We start from the raw sequence: 22,860 nt of genomic DNA, 5'->3' as shown, positions 1-22,860 counted from the left end.
TATACTGGTATCTTAGCATGTTAATCCATATCTTAGCATGTACACCAGTATCTTAGCATGTACACCAGTATCTTACTGTGTATACTGGTATCTTAGCATGTACATCCATATCTTAGCATGTACACCAGTATCTCAGCATGTACACCAGTATCTTATTACTGTGACTTTAACGTTCATCTTCCTTGGCTCCTGGTGCAGAGTGCCACTTGATAGATTTTGTGGCTGGTATCTATGTAAGGGGTCTAGTTGTTATCTTTTTAAAGTGTTTGTTGATATGTTTTGTTCTATTTTCAGTAAGTTGCATTTTATCTTTGAGTTGCAGAAATACTCTTCATGTAGTAAATCCTATGACATCATCAATCTATTTTCCTTCGGTGTGGAGCATTTAAACTCATATGTTTAACTGGGTCACCTGTTGAGTGGATAAATTTAATTTTGATGTGGTGTAGTTTATCTAATATTTTTGTATTGTTATTGCTCTGTGTGTCTTAAACTTTTACTATATCGTGTATTATCTGACAAGTTTATAGTTTCAATTTTTGTTTTTAGAGCTGTGATCCATTTGAAATCCGTTTTGTATTAGATGCTACTAGAAGGCAAAGTTCTTTTTATTTCACACGCACGGCCGTTGGCTCCAAGCAATTCCCTTTGGCCTAACTTTTCAGATAGGATGTCATAAAATTGTCACTGGTTACCGTGCTCACAGATGTAGACTAGAGACAGCTGCCTCCATTTCCAATGCTGGCTCTTCTCTTCTTCCCCTTGTCTAACCTGACCAAAGAGTTACTATTCTGCTGTGATTCTCCCAAAGAACCAGCCTTGTTGACATTCCCGAGCATGCTCATTTCATCAGCTGCTCATTTCATGCTGTATCCTTTTCCACTCACAGGCCACTGACTCCCTTCTTCAGATTTCATTCTTTGTCCTCCTCCCCATAGCTTCTAAGGTAGACACATTGATTTGAGACCCCTCCAAACTGAATATCGAAAATGGTAATCTTATTCGAAGCTTAGCTTTTCTTAAGTTTTACAAAAAGTGGAATTTTTGTTACAATTCACTTAGACTACTCTCTAGTGTGTATAGGAAGTATTCTTTCACGTGGATTATTAGATATGCTTGGTTTAATTTATGACCATTTGGAGACCTCTAGATAGGCCACTGAACAGAAACACTCGAAGGTGACAGCATTGTCTCTGTGCTCGGTGTTGCTAGTCCGTGACATATTCTCCTGAGGTCAAGGAGGATCCAACAAAGTACGGCGAGTGCAAGCGTTCGAAGTCAGTTGGTTCACTGCTAACACGGCAGGCCCTGTCATCACTTGGCTTGGTGCTTGTTGAGAGAGTCCAGATGACGTGCACTTGGACTTACAGTACACACAAACTGTGAGATGACAAGCGTGTGGGCTGTTTCCAGCTGTTAGGTTTCTGTCCCCCATTAAGCAGCAACGCAGAGGCAAAAGGCTTTGTTCTTGACTTCTAAAACTGTGACACTTTGGTTTCCGTCCTTTTTCATATGCATGCTTGTATTGTGTCCATGTGCGCATGCATGTTCGCATGCATGTTCACATGTTCAGGGACACATGAGTGCACGGGTGTGGATGCATAAGTGTGCACACATGCGTGGTTGCCTCAGGTGGGTGATAGAGATCATCCTCACTGCTTTTCTGTCATATTTATTGAGAGAGGGTCTTTCATGTGAACCAAGAGTTCACCACTACAGCTGCTCTGGCTAGCCGGCTTGCTCCATGGGTCCCCTGCCTCTGCCTCCTGGTTGGAATTGCAGGAGGGTCACTGAGACCACTCAGCGCTCTCATGGTTCTGGGGAATCTGAACCCAGTCCTCACACTGGCTGCTTGTGCAATAATTGCTTTGACTGCTGAGTTATATCTCACTCCTATTTTAATTTTATTGTGCCTTATTTCTTAATTACCAGCTCAATGGTCAGCTAGTGTGAAAATATAGTCTGAAGGTGGTAAGTAGATTTTATAATGCCAAATACTGAATAATTTTGTAAACACCAAATAGTATGATGTTTGATAGTGTCTAGATCTTCAAGTTTTCATTGGGCCATTCATAATTTAATTGTTGAAAAATAGACCCTTTAAAGACTGGGTATGGTGGTATACACCTTTAATCCCAGCACCTGGGAGGCAGAGGTAAGCAGATCTCTGTGAGTTTGAGGCCAGTCTGGTCTACAAAGCAAGTTTCAGGACAGCTAGGACTCTTACATAGAGAAACCCTGTGCAGAAAAACCAAAAAGGGGACCCTTTCATCATTATTAGGTTATTAGAAACATTTTGCCTTCCAGCTAACATTCCATCTTGAAGCCTACATGACTTGAAATTAACAGACTTCTCCAGGATCTTATGTTTCCTGGTTTCATGTTACATCTTTTTCCATCACTTATTTTCAACCTGTTTCCAGTACGTAAGGTGGATCTCTTTAGACAGTGGATTTTTTCCCTTAGACTTATTCTTATTTCTCTATCTTAAGCTTAAAAATCCCTGATGTATGTTGCGCTGTGATGCCAATGTTCAGCTTTGTTTCAGGGTAGGAAGGGTGAGCACTTGGAAGTGTTCTGGCTCTGCTAAGTACTGCCCAAACTGGGTTGTCTGGTGTGTTTTAGATTCTTTTTTTTTTTATCCTATTCACTTGTAATGACCCAAGTACAGAGAGGACTACATTAGTGTCCACTTCTAACTCATATTCATGGTATGACACTGGCTATGAGGGTGAGGATTGAAGAGTTCGCCCTTCTTGTTCATCTACTCAAGGACGAGGCTGCTCTCCAGGATCATTGCTCTCTCTGTGCCCTGGAGATGTTTGTGCTGCTTAAAACTACTTGTTTGAGAAGAATTGTTTACTCCTGGAAGGTTAACTGTATAGCAGAAGCTCTATTCCACAGCTGTATAAATCCCATGATGATTCCATGCAAACAACAATCCATAGTATACTGAGAGTTACAATGTACCCACCTAACCAATAAATTACACGCATACCAACCTGCTAATTCTTCATATAATCAAAGGCCTTAAGAAACAAGATCACAGACGAACCACATCAGAGACCCACAGAATCACAATAACTCTGAGAAAAGAGACCATGCTTGGGTCTCCTTGTAACTTCCCACACGATCAGAGCAGAAGCAACCAGTAGTTATGCATGTTTCATACCATTATGGATTGGAAGAACTAATGTGATCAAAGTGTTGACATGCTCCAAAGCAATTTACGGAGTCAATGAACATCTTCCCCTCTCCCCCAACGCTGTCAAAACCCTAGTACCATTCTCCTCAGGTTTGACTAAGAGCAAGGCATGGGGCATCACAGGACTTCAAAAGATGGCAACAAGCTCTAGTAATTAAAACAGCATGGCAGAAGTAATGCTGTTCATTTATAGCCTGGTGACTCTGCACAAAGGCACAAACACATATATCAGAAATAACTGAAGCTGTGGGAAACCGGATACCCACATGCAGATGATTGAAACTTGACCCCAACTTAAAACCCGTGGCATGCGCTTAAACTCGTCTGAAGAAATTATTTGCAAGTGAAATACTTAACATGTGTTTGTGCCTATGCTGAAATTCTCACGAGGTTTCACACCCGCCCCTTCTCTTTCTGCAGCTTTATTCCTGTACTGGGTAATGGCCTTCATCACGAAGACGATAAAGTTGGTCAAATACTGGCAGTTGGGGTGGGGAATGTCAGATCTGCGCTTCTGCATCACCGGCGTGATGGTAATCTTGAATGGGCTGCTGATGGCGGTGGAGATCAATGTCATCCGGGTCAGAGTGAGTACCAATTGCATTTGTATAATGACTGCCACTCAGGACCTCAGTGTGAGGGATTACAGCCAGTGGGGAGTAAGTAGTGTTTAATAAGGGGCGGGGAGGACATGTGATCTATGTGTGAAAATGTAAACTTAAAGTAGCCACTGAATTGCAGGACATTTGTCTTAGTTACGGAAATATTGCTCCGATGAAACCCTGTGACCAAGACAAGTTAAAGAAGAAAGGGTTCATTAGGGCTAATAACAGTTTCCAAGGGTTATAGCCCGGGGCCAGCATGGCCAGTGTGGAGGCAGGCAGGCAGGCAGGCAGGCAGGCAGGCAGGCAGGCAGGCAGGCGGGCAGGCGGGCAGGCAGGCAGGCAGATGGGCAGGCAGGCAGGCAGGCAGGCGGGCAGGCAGGCGGGCAGGCAGGCAGGCAGACAGGCAGGCAGGCAGACAGGCAGGCAGGCAGGCGGGCGGGCGGGCAGGCGGGCGGGTGGGCGGGCAGGTAGGCAGGCAGGCAGGCAGGCAGGCAGACGGGCAGACGGGCAGGCAGGCAGGCAGGCAGGCGGGCAGACAGGCAGGCAGGCAGGCAGGCAGGCAGGCAGACGGGCAGACAGGCAGGCAGGCAGACAGGCAGACAGGCAGGCAGGCGGGCAGGCAGGCAGGCGGGCAGGCAGGCAGACAGGCAGACAGGCGGGCGGGCAGGCGGGCAGGCAGACGGGCAGGCAGGCAGACGGGCAGGCGGCCAGGCGGGCAGGCGGCCAGGCAAGACACTGAAGCAGCAGGTGAGAGCTCACATCTGACCCACAAGCCTGAAACAAATGATAGAGATAGACATAGACATAAAGACAGACAGACAGGCAGACAGACTGGGAATGCCATCAGTCTTTTAAAATCTCAAAATCCACCCTCAGTGATACACCACCTCCAACAAGGCCACAAAACCTAATCCTCCTCAAGAAGTTCCACCACCCGAGGACCAAGTATTTAACTCCATGAGTGTGCGCGCGCGCGCGCGTGTGTGTGTGTGTGTGTCTGTCTGTCTGTCTGTCTGTCTGTCTGTCTGTCTGTCTGTGTGGTAGGTCATTCTCACTGAAACAACCACACCATTAATGTCTCAGAATCTGTGTGACCCTTGACTCTATTTATGATCTCACAGATAGTGATTGATTTCTTCATCCATGGATTTCTTTATTCATGAGTGGACGAAGGCATGTCTGGTTTTATCAAAATACGATTCTTGAAGTTGGTCAATGTAGAGAAGATAATTTTATCTGTTCTTCTCATTTCCCCAATGAGGTGTCCACAGTGGTACATGTCCAAAATACAATAGTTAGGACTATCGTTGAGGTAAACAAAGCCTATACTTCAAATTATTTTGCACTTTCTGTTCTTAAAGTGTTGTCAGTTACATTGTGGGAGTCACTACTAGAACTAGCAGGTTTTTCAATATTCATTTTCTTTAAAATAACTTTGAGGAGAAAGATATACACTACAATGAAAGTAAACAATAGATAGTTAACATCAGCCAAACCATGTGGCTCAACAGTGGTGTTAAACTCTCAATGACATGATACAACAATCCCCATTAATTTAACCCTATCATAGGATAAAGACAGGTCCCTTTAAAGGGCTAATCAATTTTTCAGGATTGTCTCAAAGTGTTTTCCATGTGGAATTCTGGCAATCAGCTGGTAGGGAAAACAAGGGAGAAACATTGCAAAGGATATTTTAGAGTGCAGTGGAAAGAACCGTAAATTAAAACATGAGCTTTGACTGCCTTAGATGAAACTTTAGGAAAGTTGTGGCTTTATTTTTAGTTTGTGGAGAGAGAAGTAGGCTGATGGTCACATTGTGGAATTCTTCCTACCGCAGAGATATGTTTTCTTCATGAATCCTCAGAAAGTGAAGCCTCCAGAAGACCTCCAGGACCTGGGTGTGAGGTTCCTCCAGCCATTTGTGAACTTACTGTCCAAAGCTACATACTGGTGGATGAACACGCTGATCATATCTGCTCATAGGAAGCCTATTGATCTGAAGGCCATCGGAAAGTTGCCCATAGCAATGAGGGCAGTGACAAACTATGTCTGCCTGAAGGATGCCTATGAAGAGCAAAAGGTAATAGCATTTTTCTTCCACACCCATAACCAGAGAGAGAGAGAGAGAGAGAGAGAGAGAGAGAGAGAGAGAGAGAGAGAGAGAGAGAGAGAGAGAGAGAGAGAGAGAGCAGGCTTGTTAAATACGGAAGTACAAAGCTCAAATAATATCTACACCTAGTCTCTCATGATCTTGTTTTTCATACGATTTTTTGGTCACGTTCATGAGCAATACACATTTTCTAAGCTGAGGGAACTAGATATGAATTTGTCCTTAAGAGTCCCTTGTCATCTTGACAGCAGAAAGCAACGCAGAGATGTGGAAGAACTACCTTATATACCACGTGGTTTGCTTCGTTGTGTTGTGCCAGTAGCTGCCATTTGCATAAAACGAAAGGTTGTAGGGTTTCCCATGTTGCACTGAAATTTTCACAATTATTTTTAGGTCTTTAGAATACCCTTGAGATTTCAGAAAGCACACCACCGTCAGCTGCTGCTTCAAGGGTTTTCTTGGGTCTCTTGCTTGTTTCAGAAAAAGGTTGCAGACCATCCAAATCGGACCCCATCCATATGGCTGGCCATGTACAGAGCCTTCGGGAGACCAATCTTGCTGAGCAGCACGTTCCGATACTTGGCTGACTTGCTGGGGTTTGCTGGTCCTCTCTGTATTTCTGGAATAGTCCAGCGTGTGAATGAAACCAAGAATGGAACAAATAACACTACAGGAGTAAGTTCGTGGTTTTATCATTATTATTATGTTTGCATTAGTTACTTTTTATTGCTGTGAAGACACAGTGACCAAGGAAACTCATCGGAGAGTTTATTGGATGATTACAGCCTCAGAGGCTGACCACCACAATGGGGTGACAGCAGCAGGCAGGTAGGCACAGTGTTGGAGATGTTGCTGAGATCTTACATCTTGAACCACATGCATGAGGCAGAGAGAAAGCTAACTGGGAATAGCATGGGCTATTGAAATCTGGAAACCTGCTCTCTGTGACACACCTTCTCCAGCAAGGCCACACCTCCTAATCCTTCCTGAGCAGTTCCACGAATTGGAGTCACGTATTCAAACATACGAGCCTATGGGGGACATTCTTATTCAAATAACTACAGTGTGTATGTGAATGGACATGTGAATGACATAGATAACATGTGGAGATCAGAGAACAACTTGTGTGAGGATGGTAGGATCTCTCTTTCCACCATATGGATCCTGGGGGATTGGTCTCAGGTCATCAGGCTTGGTGGCAAGCACTTTATTCTCTGAGCCCTCTTGCCTGTCCTACGCACAGTTCTTTTGAAAGGAAGCACATGACTGGATGATTACATTGCATTGTCACTTTTTATTAATGCAATAGTATGAGAAATTCAAGCAGGCTTATTTATAGAGAAATTGAATGTTTTTTTAAGTGAAACCAACAGTTTTCTTTTTAGAGAAAATTATTATCTATATAATTATGTACATATTATATATTCACATATATATTAATGTATCTACAAATCAAAATTATTCATAAGATTTGGAGTCTATAAACACTTTATAACCACCCTTCATGTGTAAGGAACTTTATGGAAAAATTTCACATTGATTATTTTACTTGATTTTTATAGTAATCTTTAAATAGGATGTAAGGGTGTTAAAGGCACTGTTTCAAAGGTCTGTGGCAATAATATGAGAAATGTGGTTTTAATATTATATATTTTTCTTTTCTGCTTTATTATATGTATATGCATGTGTGTTTTCAGGTATATGTGTGTGTATGTATGTGTGTATATATGTATGTGTGTATGTGTGTGTGTGTGTGTGTGTGTGTGTGTGTGTGTAGGCCAGAGGTTGTCATTAGGCGTCTTCCTCAATTACCCCTCCACCTTAATGCTTTTTGAGACAAGCTTACCATTGAATTTGGTGTCCACTGAGCCCTGGTCATCCTCCTGTCTCCATTTTTCTGTCAGTAAAGGGCTTGGCCTCCAAGCATAAGGAACCGGGTTTTTATCTTCAGCGCCTATGTAGAAAGAGCGTAACAGTCCACACATGGACCTCAGGACTCAGAGACTGGAGATGGGGTAGGGCTGGAGGTTCAAATGCTGAAGACAGGCGAGGAAGATGCTAGAAATACGATCTTGCTAGATTGAAAAAATACACTTCATTGGAATGCCTTCACATGTCTAGGTTAAGTTGGTCACTCAAACAAACACTTGTTTGTCTATTTCCAAACTATATCCATCTCAGGGAATGTTAAATGGCCCTTCCAAGGCCACAGTTAAAACGGCCTTTCCAAAGCCACAAAATTTTGCTCAGTGTTATACACTTCACCACCAATTACAATTTTGTTCACTTATTCACCACAAAAAGGAGTAGAAGAAGAATGAAGAAGATGATGATGATTATGAAGGAGTTGAAACTAAAAGAAAAGCAATTTGCTTTAATACTCCATCACAACACTAGATTTCAAATAATAAAAGATGAAGAATGTTTTTAATATTGCTATGTGCCTTTTGTAAAGCTGAACCCATGGCTTTTTTTTTAATCCCTGTGATGGACTCAGTCATTTTCCTACTAAGATGAGTTTTCACAAGTCATCTTTTCTTTCTGGAAGTGACACATAAATGAAATAAATGACATGTTTTAAAGTTTGTTTCACGGGTATGAGTTAGGATATGTGGAAACCGGAAGAAGATAACTGTGTGCAATGATTTTGAAGGCCATGGGCAAGGGTGGCTCAGTCAGTGACGTTCTTGATTGACAAGCAGAAAAGTCTGGTAATTTATGACGATCATCTCAGCGTTGGAGAAGTGGAGACAGGAAGGTCCCAGGGGGCTCACCACCAGCCAGTCTAGCTGACCTGGTGAGCTCCGGGCCAATGAGACACCCTGTCTCAAGGGAGATAGATGTTTGCATTGTAGGAACATTGAGTTTTAAACTGAAAATCAATTATCCTTTGATAAATGCAAGCTATACATCTGGTGGATGGAAAGGCTGGCTTTAATTTGTTTTCTTTTTCCTTTTGGGGATAAGATTTCAGAGACACTGTCATCGAAGGAATTTCTGGAAAACGCCTATGTGCTGGCGGTCTTGCTCTTCCTGGCCCTTATTCTGCAAAGGACATTTCTGCAGGCTTCCTACTATGTCACCATAGAGACTGGCATCAACCTCCGTGGGGCTCTGCTGGTATGTAGGGCATGGGGACCGTTGCATCTTGTGAATGCTGTGTGCCGTGCGTTGCTTAGACTACTAACCACTTAGGGAATACTTGCCCTCCACTTTGTTTTCACTTTAATATTATCACAATAAGTTTCTAGGATCTACTTTTAAAAAGTTTAGTTTTCATATAAAATAATGGACTTTATTGTAACAGTTTTATATATACATTTCATTTTACTTTGTTCTCCCTCCTTCCCTCCCTCCCTCCCTCCCTCCGTCCCTCTTTCTCTCCCTCCCTCCCTCTCTCTGTCTCTCTCTCTCTGGTCCCTTTCATCCCCTGAAAACAGTCCCTCCTGTTTTTGAGTCAAGTATATTCAATCATCCTCCCATTACGTTGGATCTTCTCTCCCTTCTCACAGCCCCTCTTGGCTTCCAGGTCTGTAGCTTCTACTTAGTGAAAGACACACTGACTTAATATGGCACGGGGAGCTCTCAAAAAACAACACATTAAGGAAGATATCGCAAAAGTCTTTCATTTACCATTCCTAAGTCTGTTTATTCTTGAGCATAGTGTTTAAAGCTGAGTGTGGGTTTTAACTATCATCCTAGGAAACACAAGTTCATATTTAAGACCATGGTTCGTTTAAGAAGGTAGAGAGGCTTGTGAATTCTCAAAAACTGAAAAATAATTGTGTTTTTCAGTGGAAGTAACTAGTTAGCGTTGGGTCTGAGTTTGGAGCTTGACGTCCATCTTTCCCCCTTCTCTTCCCATAGGCTATGATATACAATAAAATCCTTCGGCTCTCTACTTCCAACCTATCCATGGGCGAGATGACCCTGGGACAGATCAACAACTTGGTTGCCATAGAAACCAACCAGCTCATGTGGTTCTTGTTCCTGTGTCCCAATCTGTGGGCCATGCCCGTTCAGGTAGATCAATATACGTAAGATGCTCATTGGAAGGGGAGATACAACAAGCAGAACTGAGATTGCTAGGCTCAGGGAAGGGCTTACTGTTGGAATGTTCTAGTGCCCCCCTTTTTTTGTAGATAAGGAATATGAGACTAAGGAATTTTAGAAGGTGGGGACGTGAGACGTGGGATTGCGTTGCTTAAATTCTAACGCCTGCGGTGCCCCTGCATGCACTGCTGTCGAGCCCCTTGCTGCATTGCTTTCCATAACTGTACACCAGAGAAAGCACGCATATCTTCTAGACATAGCTGTGGAGGTTGTCAAGTTCAAACAGGTCACCAGGTCCAAAGCATCTGGAAGCAGGGACTTGCATTTCATGGCATTTAGTATCCACTGGTTACTGGCATTACTGTCAAATCCACACCCGGGTCTGGACTCTCATTCTGACAAATTCCCACAGCAATTCCAATCTATAGTGGTCACATCAAATCACCCCGTGGCTTCAACTGGGTGACTGAAACATGACAGTGCTATTTAGCTATATACTGCATAAAGTAGTACTTTAAATGTGGATTTTGTTTTGTTTTGAGACAGGATTTCTCTATAGCTTTGGAGCCCCTCCTGAAACTCGCTCTGTAGACCAGGCTGGCCTCAAACTCACAGAGATCCTCCTGCCTCTGCCTCCCCGCCCCAGTGCTGAGATTATAGGCGTGTGTCACCACTGCCCGACTTAAATGATGTTTTTTTAACATGTGAGGTTTTTTTTTTTGTCCCGCTGGGTAAAAAAGGCTAAAGAAACTTTCAGTTATTTTTTTCTGGGTTGCTGTGATGAGTATTTTTCATTATCTCAAAATTTTCATCTTTACATCTTTAAATTGAAACACTGTATTTTACTAAAAGTACACACAATAATAAAATGAAAGTTCATAAATGTCTTATTTATGGTTTGTTTTTAGTGGAGATTAAAATTCATAAAAATACAAGTGTTTGAGCATAATGGATAGCAAGCTTGAAGCCGGCCTTGACTAACTTAGCCAACCTTGGCTATGTGGCAAGTTGTGAGCCTCTCTCAGAAACAAAAAATAATTGTAAAATAATGGATCAAAAGAGAAAAATGACTGTGATAAAGTAGCCTGAGAGTCTTTATAATTGGCTGGTTTTGTTTAAGTTTGCTTGTTTGGTAGGGTTTGACTGTGTAGCCTTAGTTGGTCATGTACCCACAAGAATCCTCCTGCCTTAGGCTCCCAGGTGCTGGGGTTACAGGCTTGGTCACTGCACCCAGCTTTCCTCAAGGCTTGGTTACTCCCAGCGTTCTTGTCTTAAGTGGCTTTTGGAGTCACCAAGTAGGGAACTGTGGCCTTGCAGCATAGGAGGACTCCTATGCTCATGTGGAACACTGCCGATACTTCCGTTTCCACAGCTTTGAAAACCTAGTGCAGTTCCAAGGGAACCTAGAATGTCAAGTTTATGTTGGGTGACAGCCTTTTTAACCCTTTAGACCTGTGTTATCAGGTTGGAAACACCAGGAGGTCGCTCTGCAGCTTCTTGTAATAACCGGGTGTGACACCAGTGGTGCTGATGAACATACTAAAAATATATTCCTATCACGTAACTGCACAAAGAAATCTTAGCAAAGCCCAACTGTCACCATTGAGCTGACCCCCGAATTAACTTAGCACGGTAGTTACGGATGTCCATTTTCACTAAGGGCATCCCCCACTCGCTGGCTCCCACAGCCGCTCACTCTCCTGTCCCTGTGTTCCCTCCCAGATCATAATGGGGGTGATCCTGCTGTACAACTTGCTCGGATCCAGCGCGCTGGTTGGCGCTGCTGTCATTGTGCTCCTTGCGCCGATTCAATATTTCATAGCCACGAAGCTGGCCGAGGCCCAGAAGAGCACACTGGTGAGTCACATCCTTGGAAACGGTAGCAGGGAAGGGGGCGGCGCTGCTTGATTTTTATATTTTTATGGTAAAAGAAGTCAATCCATTTCATAATTTCAAAATCATTGCATCCCCTCCCTCTCTCCCTCCCTCCTCCCTCCTTTCTTTCTTTCTTTCTTTCTCTCTTTCCTTACTTCTATCCTCCCTCCTTTCTCTCTCTTATTTTCTTTTTCTTTCTCTCATTTCTTCCTCCTTCCCTCCACCTCTCTCTCTCTCTCTCTCTCTCTCAGACAAGGTCTTACTACATGCAACCTTGGCTGTCCTGAATTTTGCTATGTAGGCCAGTCTTGTCTGAACTGACTGAGTTCTGCCTGTTTCTGTCTCCTGAGTGCTGGGGTTAAAGTGTTACCATTCCTGGCCTTATTTGTATTCTTGGTCAGTGAATGTCTATTTTTATTACTGCAAAATATCTTAAATTTGGTGTCTATTCATTCTATGTAGCAAATTTCACTCAGATATCCAGTATATGTTGAATATATTCTCCTTGTCCCGCCCATATCCCCTGTTTCTGTCTTATTAAACCCATTTGCTTCTCTGGACAGTTTCCACATCTGCTTCCATGGCATGCATATATGGATGGATTTATGTATCTGTGTAAAACCTAGGACTCACAGATGAGAGAAAACATGACCTTTGTCATTTTGAGTCTGATCTCATTTACTTATTATGGCGATCCCCAGTTGCACCCATGTCCTGCAAAGAGCATAATTTTGTTCTTCTTCATGGTAGAATAAAATCTACTGTGTGTGCACGCACTGTCCTTATCCATTCCCCTGCTGGTGAACACCTCTCTTGGTTCCCAAACTCAGCTACATGACTAGTGCTGTATTGACAATGACGTACATGCGTCTCTGTGGTGTGTTCACTTGGAGTCACTGGAGTGAGTATTCAGGGGTGGTGTAGCTGGGTCATGTGGTAGATACAGCTTCAGTCTTTCTGAAGAATTTCCACACTGATTTCTGTACTGGCTGGGCCAGTGCAACTTAGAAGGTAGACTGGAAACTTGGGACTTGACTCTCAGTCTCGCACTTTGACAACCACAAGGGGCGAGGCTTTGGGCATTTTTTGTTTGGTTTTCCTTTTGAGGCAGGGTCTCACTCTGTAGGTCTGGCTGTCCTGGAATTCACTATGTAGATCATCAGGCTGCTTTTGAACATACAAACATCTGCCTACCTCTGCCTCTCTGATGCTGCCATTAGAGGTATATACAACCACATCTGGCTGGATCTTGACAAAATAGTGTCAAAAGTTACTCTTAAGCATACTCTGAGGCCACTGGGTATCAGTTATGACAAGGGAAGAAATGAACCAAGCATCCGAGGTTAAATTCCCTCCAACGGTGACCTGTCAGTGACAGCAAATCCCACTGAGTGTATTCGTGGTCATGTTGGCAAGGAAGGCTTTCTGGCCTCTATTTATTTGAGTAAGCATTGGCTTCTTTCAAAGAACCGTTTGCAAATCGTAAAATTATTGACAGTGTGTTTAGAAATAAAGCTTGATTAACTGTGAGGAGACTGGGTGTGGATCATGTGTCACATGTAGGGGACTTTGTCACCCTTACTGTTGCTCCTTGAGCTGATATTTCTGTGACAAGGAAGTTGTGTGTTATGCATAGGCTTGGTTTTTGTTGTTGTTGTTGTTTTTTTTTCCCACTTGCTTGTGTGCTGATAGGGGGAGGTGACTCCTTGTGTCTGTTTTGGTCCTCGCTGTGCTCTGAGCCACATCCCTTTTTTGTTTTGTTTTTGTTTTTGTTTTACGAGACAGGGTTTCTCTGTATTGTTTTGGAAGCTGTCAGTCCAGCCCGGCCTCGAACTCACAGAGATCCGCCTGCCTCTGTCTCCCGAGTGCTGGGATTAAAGGCGTGCGCCACCACCCTTTTAACTGTAGCATTCAAATGCAGAAAGACAAGGGTAGCATAAATGGAGATATGGCACCCCTCCAGCATCTGCCTTTCATTTCGCTGCTCACGGGTACTCATTTGATAGGCCTTCAAGGTCCTGCAGAGACAAAAAATGAGGAACACAATGGCTGCCTTACTTTCTTCAGCTGTCCCAAGCTCCTGCACCTTGTAGGCTGTTCTAGTGGGTGGCAGAAGCAGTTAAATGATGATTACATTGAGGACTTAAATCTGCTACAGACATCTCTGAAATGGCTCTGATTCTTAGCCTCAAGCAAGCGCAAACGAAAAAGCATGCGGAATCATGCTGAAAGTAGGCTCGGGCTCACCTCCTAGACTGTGAGGAACAGTGTGAACTCACCCCGCACTGGACCCTCACAGACTCCACCCATCTTCAGTTCACGCTTGCTCTTCTTGGGTGGGGTAGAGGGGAGACTACAGTCAGTGGGATCCATGACACACCCACTGTATGTCAACACTCATACTCACACCTGCTGCTGTTACTCATGGGAACCGTGGGGATCTGATGAACTTGAGTTTGTATAAACTAAAGAAATAGAGGCAGATGTGTCTCTAGATGGATGGATATTTTGAGTTACCTCCTTGGTCACGTCTTCATTTTACTTATTCATCTACTTGAATTTAGCTTCTCTATTGATTCTCTGGGAGTCACCCCTTCATTTTAAAGCCAAGGAAAATTATTTGTGTGTGTGTGTGTTTCTTTTTTATTACATTTTTTTCTTCCTCTTTCATTTAAGTTAGAAACAAGCTTGTTTCGCATGTCAATCCCAGCTCCCTCTCCCTCTCCTTCTCGAACCCTGCCTTCCCCACCAGGCCCCCCATCCCCCACCTACTCTCTACTCCGATCCCCAGGGAGGGTGAGGCCCTCCATGGTGGATCGCCAGAGTCTGTCATTTCATCCAGGGCAGGGCCTAGGCCCTTCCCCAAGAGTCCTGGCTGAGAGAGCATCCCTCATTGTGGGATGGACACACTGAGTCCATTTATATGCCAGGGATAAATACTGATCTACTATCCAAGGCCCCATAGATTGCCTAGGCCTCTGCACTGACACCCACACTCAGGGGGTCTGAATCAGTCCCATGCTGGCCTCCCAACGGTCAGTCTGGGATCCAAGAGCTCCCCCTTGTTCAGGTCAGCTGTTTCTCTGGGTTTCACCAGCCCATTCTTTACCCCTTTGCTCATCACTCCTCCCTCTCTGTCACTGGTTTCCAGAGGTTCAGTTCGGTGTTTAGCTGTGGGCGTTTGCCTCTGCTTCCAACAGTCACTGGATGAAGGTTCTAGGATGGCATATAAGGTAGTTGTCAAGCTCATTATCAGGGATGGGCATTTAAGGTAGTCTCTCCACTATTGCTTAGCTTGCCAGTTGGTGTCATCCTTTTAGATCACTAGAGGTCTCACAGGTGCCAGATCTCTCTTCAAACCTATGACTCCCTCTATTATGGTTTTTCTCATCCTGTTCTCTCCTATTTTTCCCCAACTTAGCCTTCTTGCTCCCCCTGATCTCCTCTCTCCTCCTCTTCTGCCCCTCTCTTTTTCTCAGATACCATTCCCCTCCCCCACCTGCTCCCAATATGCTCAGGAAATCTTGCCTTACTCCCCTTTCTGGGGTACCATGCATATCTCTCTTAGGTTCTTTCCTGTTTCCCATACTCTCTGGCAGTGGGATTGTAGGTTGATGCATGTCTAAAATCCATATATGAGTGAGTACATACCATCTTTGTCATTTTGTAACTGGGTTACCTCACTCAGGGTGGTTTCTTCTAGTGCTTTCCATTTGCCTGCAAATTTCAAGATTACATTTTTCCCTGCTGAATAGTACTCCATTGTTTAAATGTACCACATTTTCTCTATCCACTCTTCAGTTGAGGGGCATCTAGGTTGCTTCCAGGTTCTGGCTATTACAAACAATGCTGCTATGAACATGGTGGTACAGATGTCCTTGTTGTATGAATGTGCATCTTTTGGATATATGCCTAAGAGTGGTGTTGCTGGGTCCTGTGGTAGATTGATTCCCATTTTTCTGAGGAATCTCCCTATTGATTTCCAAAGTGGCTGTAGGAGTTGGCATTCCCACCAGCAGTGGAGGAGTGTTCCCCTCTCTCCACATTCTCTCCAGCATAAATTGTCATTGGTGTTGTTGATTTTAACCATTCTGACAGGAGTGAGATGGTATCTCAGAGTTGTTTTGATTTGCATTTACTTAATGGATATGGATGATGAGCACTTTTTAAAGTGTCTCTCAGCCATTTTAGACTCCTCTACTGAGAATTCTCTATTTAGTTCTGCACTCCACTTTTTGATCGGATCCTTTGGTGTTTTGGAGACTTGCTTCTTGAGTTCTTTGTAAATTTTGGAGATCAGACCTCTGGCAGATGTGGGCTTAGTGAGTATCTTTTCCCATTCTGTGGGCTGCATTTTTGTCTTGTTTACTGTGTCCTTTGCCTTACAGAAGCTTCTTAGTTTCAGGAGATCCCATTGGTTAATTGTCCATCTCAGTGTCTGTGCTTCTGGTGTTATGTTCAGGAAGCCGTCTCCTGTACCAACTTGTTGAAGAGTACCTCCCACTTTCTCTTCTAAGAGGTTCAGTGTGGCTGGATTTATGTTGAGGTCTTTGATCCATTTGGACTTAAGTTTTGTGCATGGCGATAGACATGGATCCACCTGCAGTCTTCTACATGCCAATATCCAGTTATGCCAGAACCATTTGTTGAAGATGCTTTCTTTGTTACATTGTATAATTTTAGCTTCTTTGTCAAAAATCAAGTGTTAACAGGTGTGTGAGTTAAAAATCAGGTTTTCAATTTGATTCCATTTGTCTACCTGTCTATTTTTGTGTCAATACCAATCTGTTTTCATTACTATAGCTCTATAATAGAGCTTGAAGTCAGGGATGGTGATACTTCTGGAAGTTCTTTTGTTGCACAGGGTTGTTTTGGCTATCCTGGGTCTTTTGTTTTTCCATATAAAGTTGATAATTGTTCTTTCAAGGTCTGTAAAGAATTGTGCTGGTAGTTTGATGGGGATTGCATTGAATCCTGAAAATGGAATGACAAGATTTCTATTTTTACTATGTTGATCCTACCAATCCAAGAGTACGGGAGATCTTTCCATTTTCTGGAATCTTCTTTAATTTCTTTCTTTAGAGACTCAAAGTTCTTGCTGTATAGGTCTTTCACTTGTTTAGTTACTGTTATCCCCGGATATTTAATGTTGTTTGTGGCTATTGTAAAGGGTGCTATTTCTCTGATTTCTTTCTCTGCCCATTTATCGCCTGTATATAATAGAGCTACTGATTTTTTTGAGTTAACTTTGTATCCTGCCACTTTGCTGAAGGTGTTTATCAGCTGTAGGAGTTCCCTTGTAGAGTTTTTCCGGTCACGTATGTAAACTATCATATCATCCGCAAATAGTGAAAGTTTGACTTCTTCCTTTCCAATTTGTATCCCCTTGACCTCCTTTTGTTGTCTTATTGCTCTAGCTAGAACTTCAAATACAATATTGAAGAGATATGGAGAGAGTGGACAGCCTTGTCTTGTTCCTGATTTTAGAGGAATTGGGTTGAGTTTCTCTCCATTTAGTTTGATGTTAGCTGTTGGTTTATTGCATCCCTGGGCTGAAGTCTACTTGATCATGGTGGATGATTTTTCTGATGTGTTCTTGGATTCGATTTGCCAGTATTTTATTAAGTATTTTTGCATCAATGTTCATGAGGGAAATTGGTCTGTAGTTCTCTTTCTTAGTTGTGTTTTTGTGTGGCTTGGGTACCAAGGTAATTGTAGCCTTGTAAAAACAATTTGGCAGCGAACTTCCTGCTTATATTGTGTGAAAAACTTTGAGGAGTATTGGAACTAGCTCTTCTTTGAATTTCTGGTAGAATTCTGCACTGAAGTCATCTTGGCCTGAGCTTTTTTTGGTTGGGAGACTTTTGATGAGTGCTTCTATTTCCTTGGGGTTTATAGGTCTTTTTAGATTGATTATCTGTTGTTTATTTAATTTTGGAAAGTGATATCTATCCCAGAAAATTGTCCATTTTCTTTAAATTTTTTGAATTTTGTGGAGTATAGGTTTTCAAAGTATGACCTGATAATTCTCTGCATTTCCTCAGTGTCCGTTGTTATGTCCCCCATTTCATTTCTGATTTTGTTAATTAGCATGCTCTCTCTCTGCCTTTTGGTTAATTTGGATAAAGGTTTGTTTATCTTGTTGATTTTCTAAAAGAACCAAGTCTTTATTTCATTGATTCTTTGCAATGTTTTCCTGGTTTCTACTTTATTGATTTAAGCCCTCAATTTGATTATTTCCTGGTGTCTACTCCTCCGGGGTGAGTTTGTTTCTTTTTGTTCTAGAGCTTTCACTTGGGCTATTAATTCTCCAGTGTGAGTATTCTCCAGTTTCTTCATGTGGGCACTTAGTGCTATGAACTTTCCTCTCAGCACTGCTTTCAAAGTGTCCCATAAGTTTGGTTATGTTGTGTCTTCATTCTCATTGAATTCCAGGAAGTCTTTAATTTCTTTTTTTATTTCTTCCTTGACTCAGGGATGGTGCAATTGTGCATTGTTCAGTTTCCATGAGTTTGTAGGTTTTCTGCAGTTTGTGTTGTTGTTAAATTCTAATTTTAAAGGATGGTGGTTTATTGGGCTATTCCAATTTTTTTGTATCTGTGGAGGTTTGCTGTTTCTGATTATGTGGTTGACATTAGAGAAGGTTCCATGTGGCGCTGAGAAGAGGGTATATTCTTTTGTGTTTGGATGGAATGTTCTATAGATGTCTGTTAAACCCAGTTGGGTCATAACTTCTGTTAGTTCTTTTGTTTCTTTGTTAAGTTTCTGTCTGGAGGTCCTGTCTAGTGGTGAGAGCAGAGTGTAGAAGTCTCCTACTAGTAGTGTGTGAGATTTTATATGTGATTTGAGCTTTAATAATGCTTCTTTCATGAATGTGGGTGCCTGTGTATTTGGGGCATAGTTGTTCAGAATTGAGATTCCATCTTGATGGACTTTTCCTGTGATGAATATGAGATGTACTTCTTCATCTCTTTTGATTGATTTTAATTTGAAGTCTAATTTGTTAGATACTAGGATTACTACACCAGCTTGTTTCTTGGGTCTGTTTGATTGGAAAATCTTTTCCCAACCCTTTATTGTGAGGTAACATCTGTCTTTGATGTTGAGATGTGTTTCTTGTATGCAGCAGAAGGATGGTTTCTGTCTTCGTATCCATTCTGTTAGTCTGTGCCTTTTTGTAGGCAAGCTGAGATTGTTGACATTGAGGGATATTAATTACCACTGATTGTTGATTCTTGTTTTGGATTTACTGGTGGTGGTGTTATTGTGTGTGGGTTTCCCTCCATTTTTCTTTTGATATTTGGTAAAGTGGGATTATCTATTGCCTATGTCTTTGTGAGTGTAATTATCTTTGCTGAGTTGAAGTTTTCCTTCCTCTACTTTCTGTAGGGCTGGATTTGTGGATATGTATTGTTTAAATCTGGTTTTGATGTGGAATATCTTGTTTTCTCCATCTATGGTAATTGAAAGCTTTGTTGGGTACAGTAGTCTGGGCTGGCATCCTTGTTCCCTTAGCGTTTGTAGGACATCTGTCCAGGATCTTCTGGCTTTCATAGTTTCCATTGAGAAGTCGGGTGTAATTCAGATAGGTCTCCTTTTATGTTACTTAGCCTTTTTCTTTAGCTGCTCTTAATATTTTCTTTTTATTCTGTAGGCTTGATGTTTTGATTATTATGTGATGAGGAGACTTCTTTTTTCTAGTCAAGTCTATTTGTGTTCTGTAAGATTTTTCGTACTTTCATATGCATATCCTTCTTTTGGTTAGGGAAGTTTTCTTCTATGATTTTGTTGAATATGTTTTCTGTACCTTTGAGCTGTATTTCTTCACCTTCGTCTATACCTATTATTCTCAGGTTTGGCCTCTTCACAGTGTTCCCTATTTCCTGGAAATTTTGTGTTAGGGATTTGTTGGATTTAAGATTTTCTTTGGTCGATGATTGTACATCCTCTAATGGGTCTTCAACACCTGAGATTCTCTCTTCCATCTCTTATATTCTATTGTTATACTTACACCCATAATTCCTGGTCATTTACCCAGCCTTTCCATTTCTAGCATCCCCTCATTCTGTGTTTTCTTTATTGTTTCTATTTCAGTTTTCAAGGCTTGGACTGCTTTGGTTGTTTCCTTCACTTGTTTGTTTTTTCTTGACTCTCTTTAGATTCTTTAAGAGATTTGTTTATTTCTTCAATTTTTTTGGCTTGTTTTTTCTTCTATTTCTTAAGGGATTTCCTTGTTTCCTCTTTGAGGGTCTCTATCATCTTCATAAAATAATTTTTAAGGTCTGTCTCTTCTGTTTCATCTATGGTGTGCTTTTTTGGTATTGCTGGTGTGGAGTCTCTAGATTCTGGTGGAGTCATATTGGTCTTTTTATTGCTGAGTATGTTCTTACAATGCCATCTTCCCATCCCTTCTTTGAGTGGGTGAAGTTGGGGTCTCTCTATCTCTACTGGTCTCCCTGAAGCCGGGCACACAGGTGTGGGAAGAGCCAAGGGTGGGGTCTGGAAGGTCTCACTTCCACTCAATGCCAGGTGTAGGCCCCAGAAGATCAAGGGAGCGGGTGATGGGCAGGGATTGGGTCCACAGGAGGACCTAAGCTCATCTGAAGCCAGGCGCTCAGGTGTGGGGAGAGTCAGGGGTTGGGTCTGGGAGGACTCAGTTCTTTCCTGTGTGGGTGCATCCTCTGGATGCCAGGAGTGGGAACAGAAGATCAAGGGAGCTGGTGATGGGTGGGGATTGGGTACCCAGGAGGACCCAAGGTCACCTGAGGCCGGGGGCGCAGGTGTGGCCAAGGAAAATTCTTGCTTGGGCAGTGTACATGCTAAAGCTGGAATGATTCAGAGAATATGTGCATGGCCCCTGGGTGTGGGTGACACAAACTGAAGAGGCATTCCATATTTTATATGTGTGTATGTGTGTGTGTATGTGTGTGCATCCATGTGTAAGTGTGAGTGGTATGTGTATATATGTGAATGTATGCATGTGTGTATATATATATATATATATATGCTTGTGCAGGTGCCTGTGTAATGTATCTGTGTATGTTTGTGTGTGTGCTCACGTGTCTGTAACGTATCTATGTGTATGCGGGTGTATGTGTGAATGTTTGTGTGTGTATTTGTATGTATGTGCATAAGTGTGTATGCGTGCATATGTGTACATATGCATTTATGAGGGTTTCCCAATACCAGGGAATTGTGTCAGGAGAGGATGGCATTTTAAAGGAGAGAGCATAGAGTGGGCAATGGAATACATGGAGCGGGAAAGCAGAAGGTGGGATCGATCGGTTTGGGGAGGGACAGGGTCCATCTGGAGGGGAGAGAGGCTATGGGGCAGGGCAGTGAGTAGGGGAACAAACAGGAAGACCGTATGATGACACACATTCGCACGGAATCCATTTGCTTTGGTTGCTAACCTAAAACATCTGAATGAATGAAGTCGAGATTGTGGCACTGAACTGAGCTAACCTGGGAATTTTCTAGTGTGAATAGTGACAGAGCTGTTCAGAACCAAGGTCTCCCGAAGGCCTGAGCATCTCTGGGTCCTGCCTTTCTAGTGTCATTGGCTGCATCTCGGGCTACGACCTCTTCCTTTGTTTTACAGGATTATTCCACCGAGAGGCTGAAAAAGACAAATGAGATCCTGAAAGGCATCAAGCTCCTTAAACTGTACGCCTGGGAGCACATTTTCTGCAAAAGTGTGGAAGAGACGCGGATGAAGGAGCTCTCCAGCCTCAAAACCTTCGCGCTCTACACGTCACTCTCCAGTGAGCCCCCCCCGTCACCCTGAGCCACCACTATGTGCACAGTGCTAAGTTTGTGCTATAAACAAGGAAATGTGCTAGTCCTCAAAGGAAGCCATTATTGTCTTTAGATATTTTACCCAGTCTCCACTAGCCACACGATGGGCTCTGTACACTAAGGAGAGAGCCCGAGGCTGGGAGACCCGAATCTGGCTCTTTGCAAGTTGACTTTGGCTGTGACGCATCGCGTACTGAAATCCTTGGTACTTTTTTAAAAAGCTCATTTTACTTTTTGATGATGAGTGTGGGCCGGCACATTTGTAGCACACATGTGGGGGTCAGAGGACAACTTTGTGCAGTGAGTCCTCTTTTTCCCGCCTTTACGAGGGTGTCAGGGATTGAACTCAGGTTGCCAGCCTTGTGCAGCAAGCACTGAGCTGTCTCACCAGTTAATACGGAAACGGTAAATGACATCAGGTGGTGCTCCAGCTGAAACTCCTCAGTTACAGAACGGAAAGTCAGTTGTTCTCCATGAAAAGGGGAGCCGTGTCTTTACATTGATTTGATCGTCTTGCTAACGACCATCTCTAAATCCTTTAAAAGCATTTAAAAGCTCTTGCTTCTGCTACCTGCTTTGGGGAGCGCTTCTGATAGACTTTCCTGAAGAGAAAATGAGGAGGAGAAAAGCTTCAAGAGGGGGGAGGGACGCACACTCTGCTCCCCTAGTGTGCTCTGGAGAACGTTTGCATACTGTTTCCATCTTAGTACAAGCTCACTCTTCTCCAGCCTAAGGGGCTTGTGTTAGCATAGTTCACACACGCTTAGTCACAGCCACCACTCTTACTTGATTTGATTTGTGGGTGGCTTTGTTCTTTAATGACTTAGAAATTTGGAGGTTCCTTATTATTTTCTCTTGAATTGTAACTGGCTTTAGATCTTTGTGATGCTGTGTGCTTCTGTTCTGAAATGGAAACAGTCAACACCGAGGGCACTTTCTATTGGAGGTGCCGTGAAAAGGGCCTTATCCTCAGTGGGTCTTGTGTCTACATGCCAGTGGTGCAAGATTTTGATAAAACCCTGTGGTTTCTAAGAAGGATTGTAGCGTGAATTCTAATGGGCTTTAATAATAAAAACCTGGAGTCAGATATCAGGGTACATGCTGAAAGATCAGAGAGACAAAGGAGCTAGCCACAGCCACCTCTTACCTCACCAACTCCTCAGCCTGAAAGGGGCCTGGGTCCCGTCTCTACCCGCCTTATATTCTTCTCTCTG

The 22,860-nt window shown here is 43.0% G+C and overlaps 1 protein-coding gene and 1 non-coding gene across 7 annotated transcripts in view; both read left to right on the top strand.

Moving 5' to 3' along the window:
* Abcc9 (ATP binding cassette subfamily C member 9) overlaps positions 1-22,860 on the top strand; it is a 117,631-nt gene that overhangs the window by 13,947 nt on the left and 80,824 nt on the right. For 5 of the 6 annotated variants that reach the window (XM_040743539.1, XM_040743540.1, XM_005072923.4 and 2 more), the window contains 7 exons: positions 3,626-3,792; positions 5,648-5,890; positions 6,401-6,595; positions 8,888-9,040; positions 9,788-9,943; positions 11,696-11,830; positions 21,450-21,612. In XM_040743539.1, the coding sequence (XP_040599473.1) occupies positions 3,626-3,792; positions 5,648-5,890; positions 6,401-6,595; positions 8,888-9,040; positions 9,788-9,943; positions 11,696-11,830; positions 21,450-21,612 (1,212 nt within the window). The remainder of the gene's footprint in view (positions 1-3,625; positions 3,793-5,647; positions 5,891-6,400; positions 6,596-8,887; positions 9,041-9,787; positions 9,944-11,695; positions 11,831-21,449; positions 21,613-22,860) is intronic. The other variant, XM_021228884.2, reaches the window with a different exon arrangement.
* On the top strand, positions 20,644-20,748 carry LOC121139759. The gene has a single exon (XR_005876671.1). It is a non-coding gene; the product is annotated as a U6 spliceosomal RNA (small nuclear RNA).

This window comes from Mesocricetus auratus, unplaced genomic scaffold (genome assembly GCF_017639785.1).
Source record: "Mesocricetus auratus isolate SY011 unplaced genomic scaffold, BCM_Maur_2.0 Super-Scaffold_100001, whole genome shotgun sequence".
Lineage (NCBI taxonomy): Eukaryota > Metazoa > Chordata > Mammalia > Rodentia > Cricetidae > Mesocricetus > Mesocricetus auratus.
Note: the sequence above shows the minus strand (reverse complement) of the source record. Positions and strands in the feature narration are given on the sequence as shown.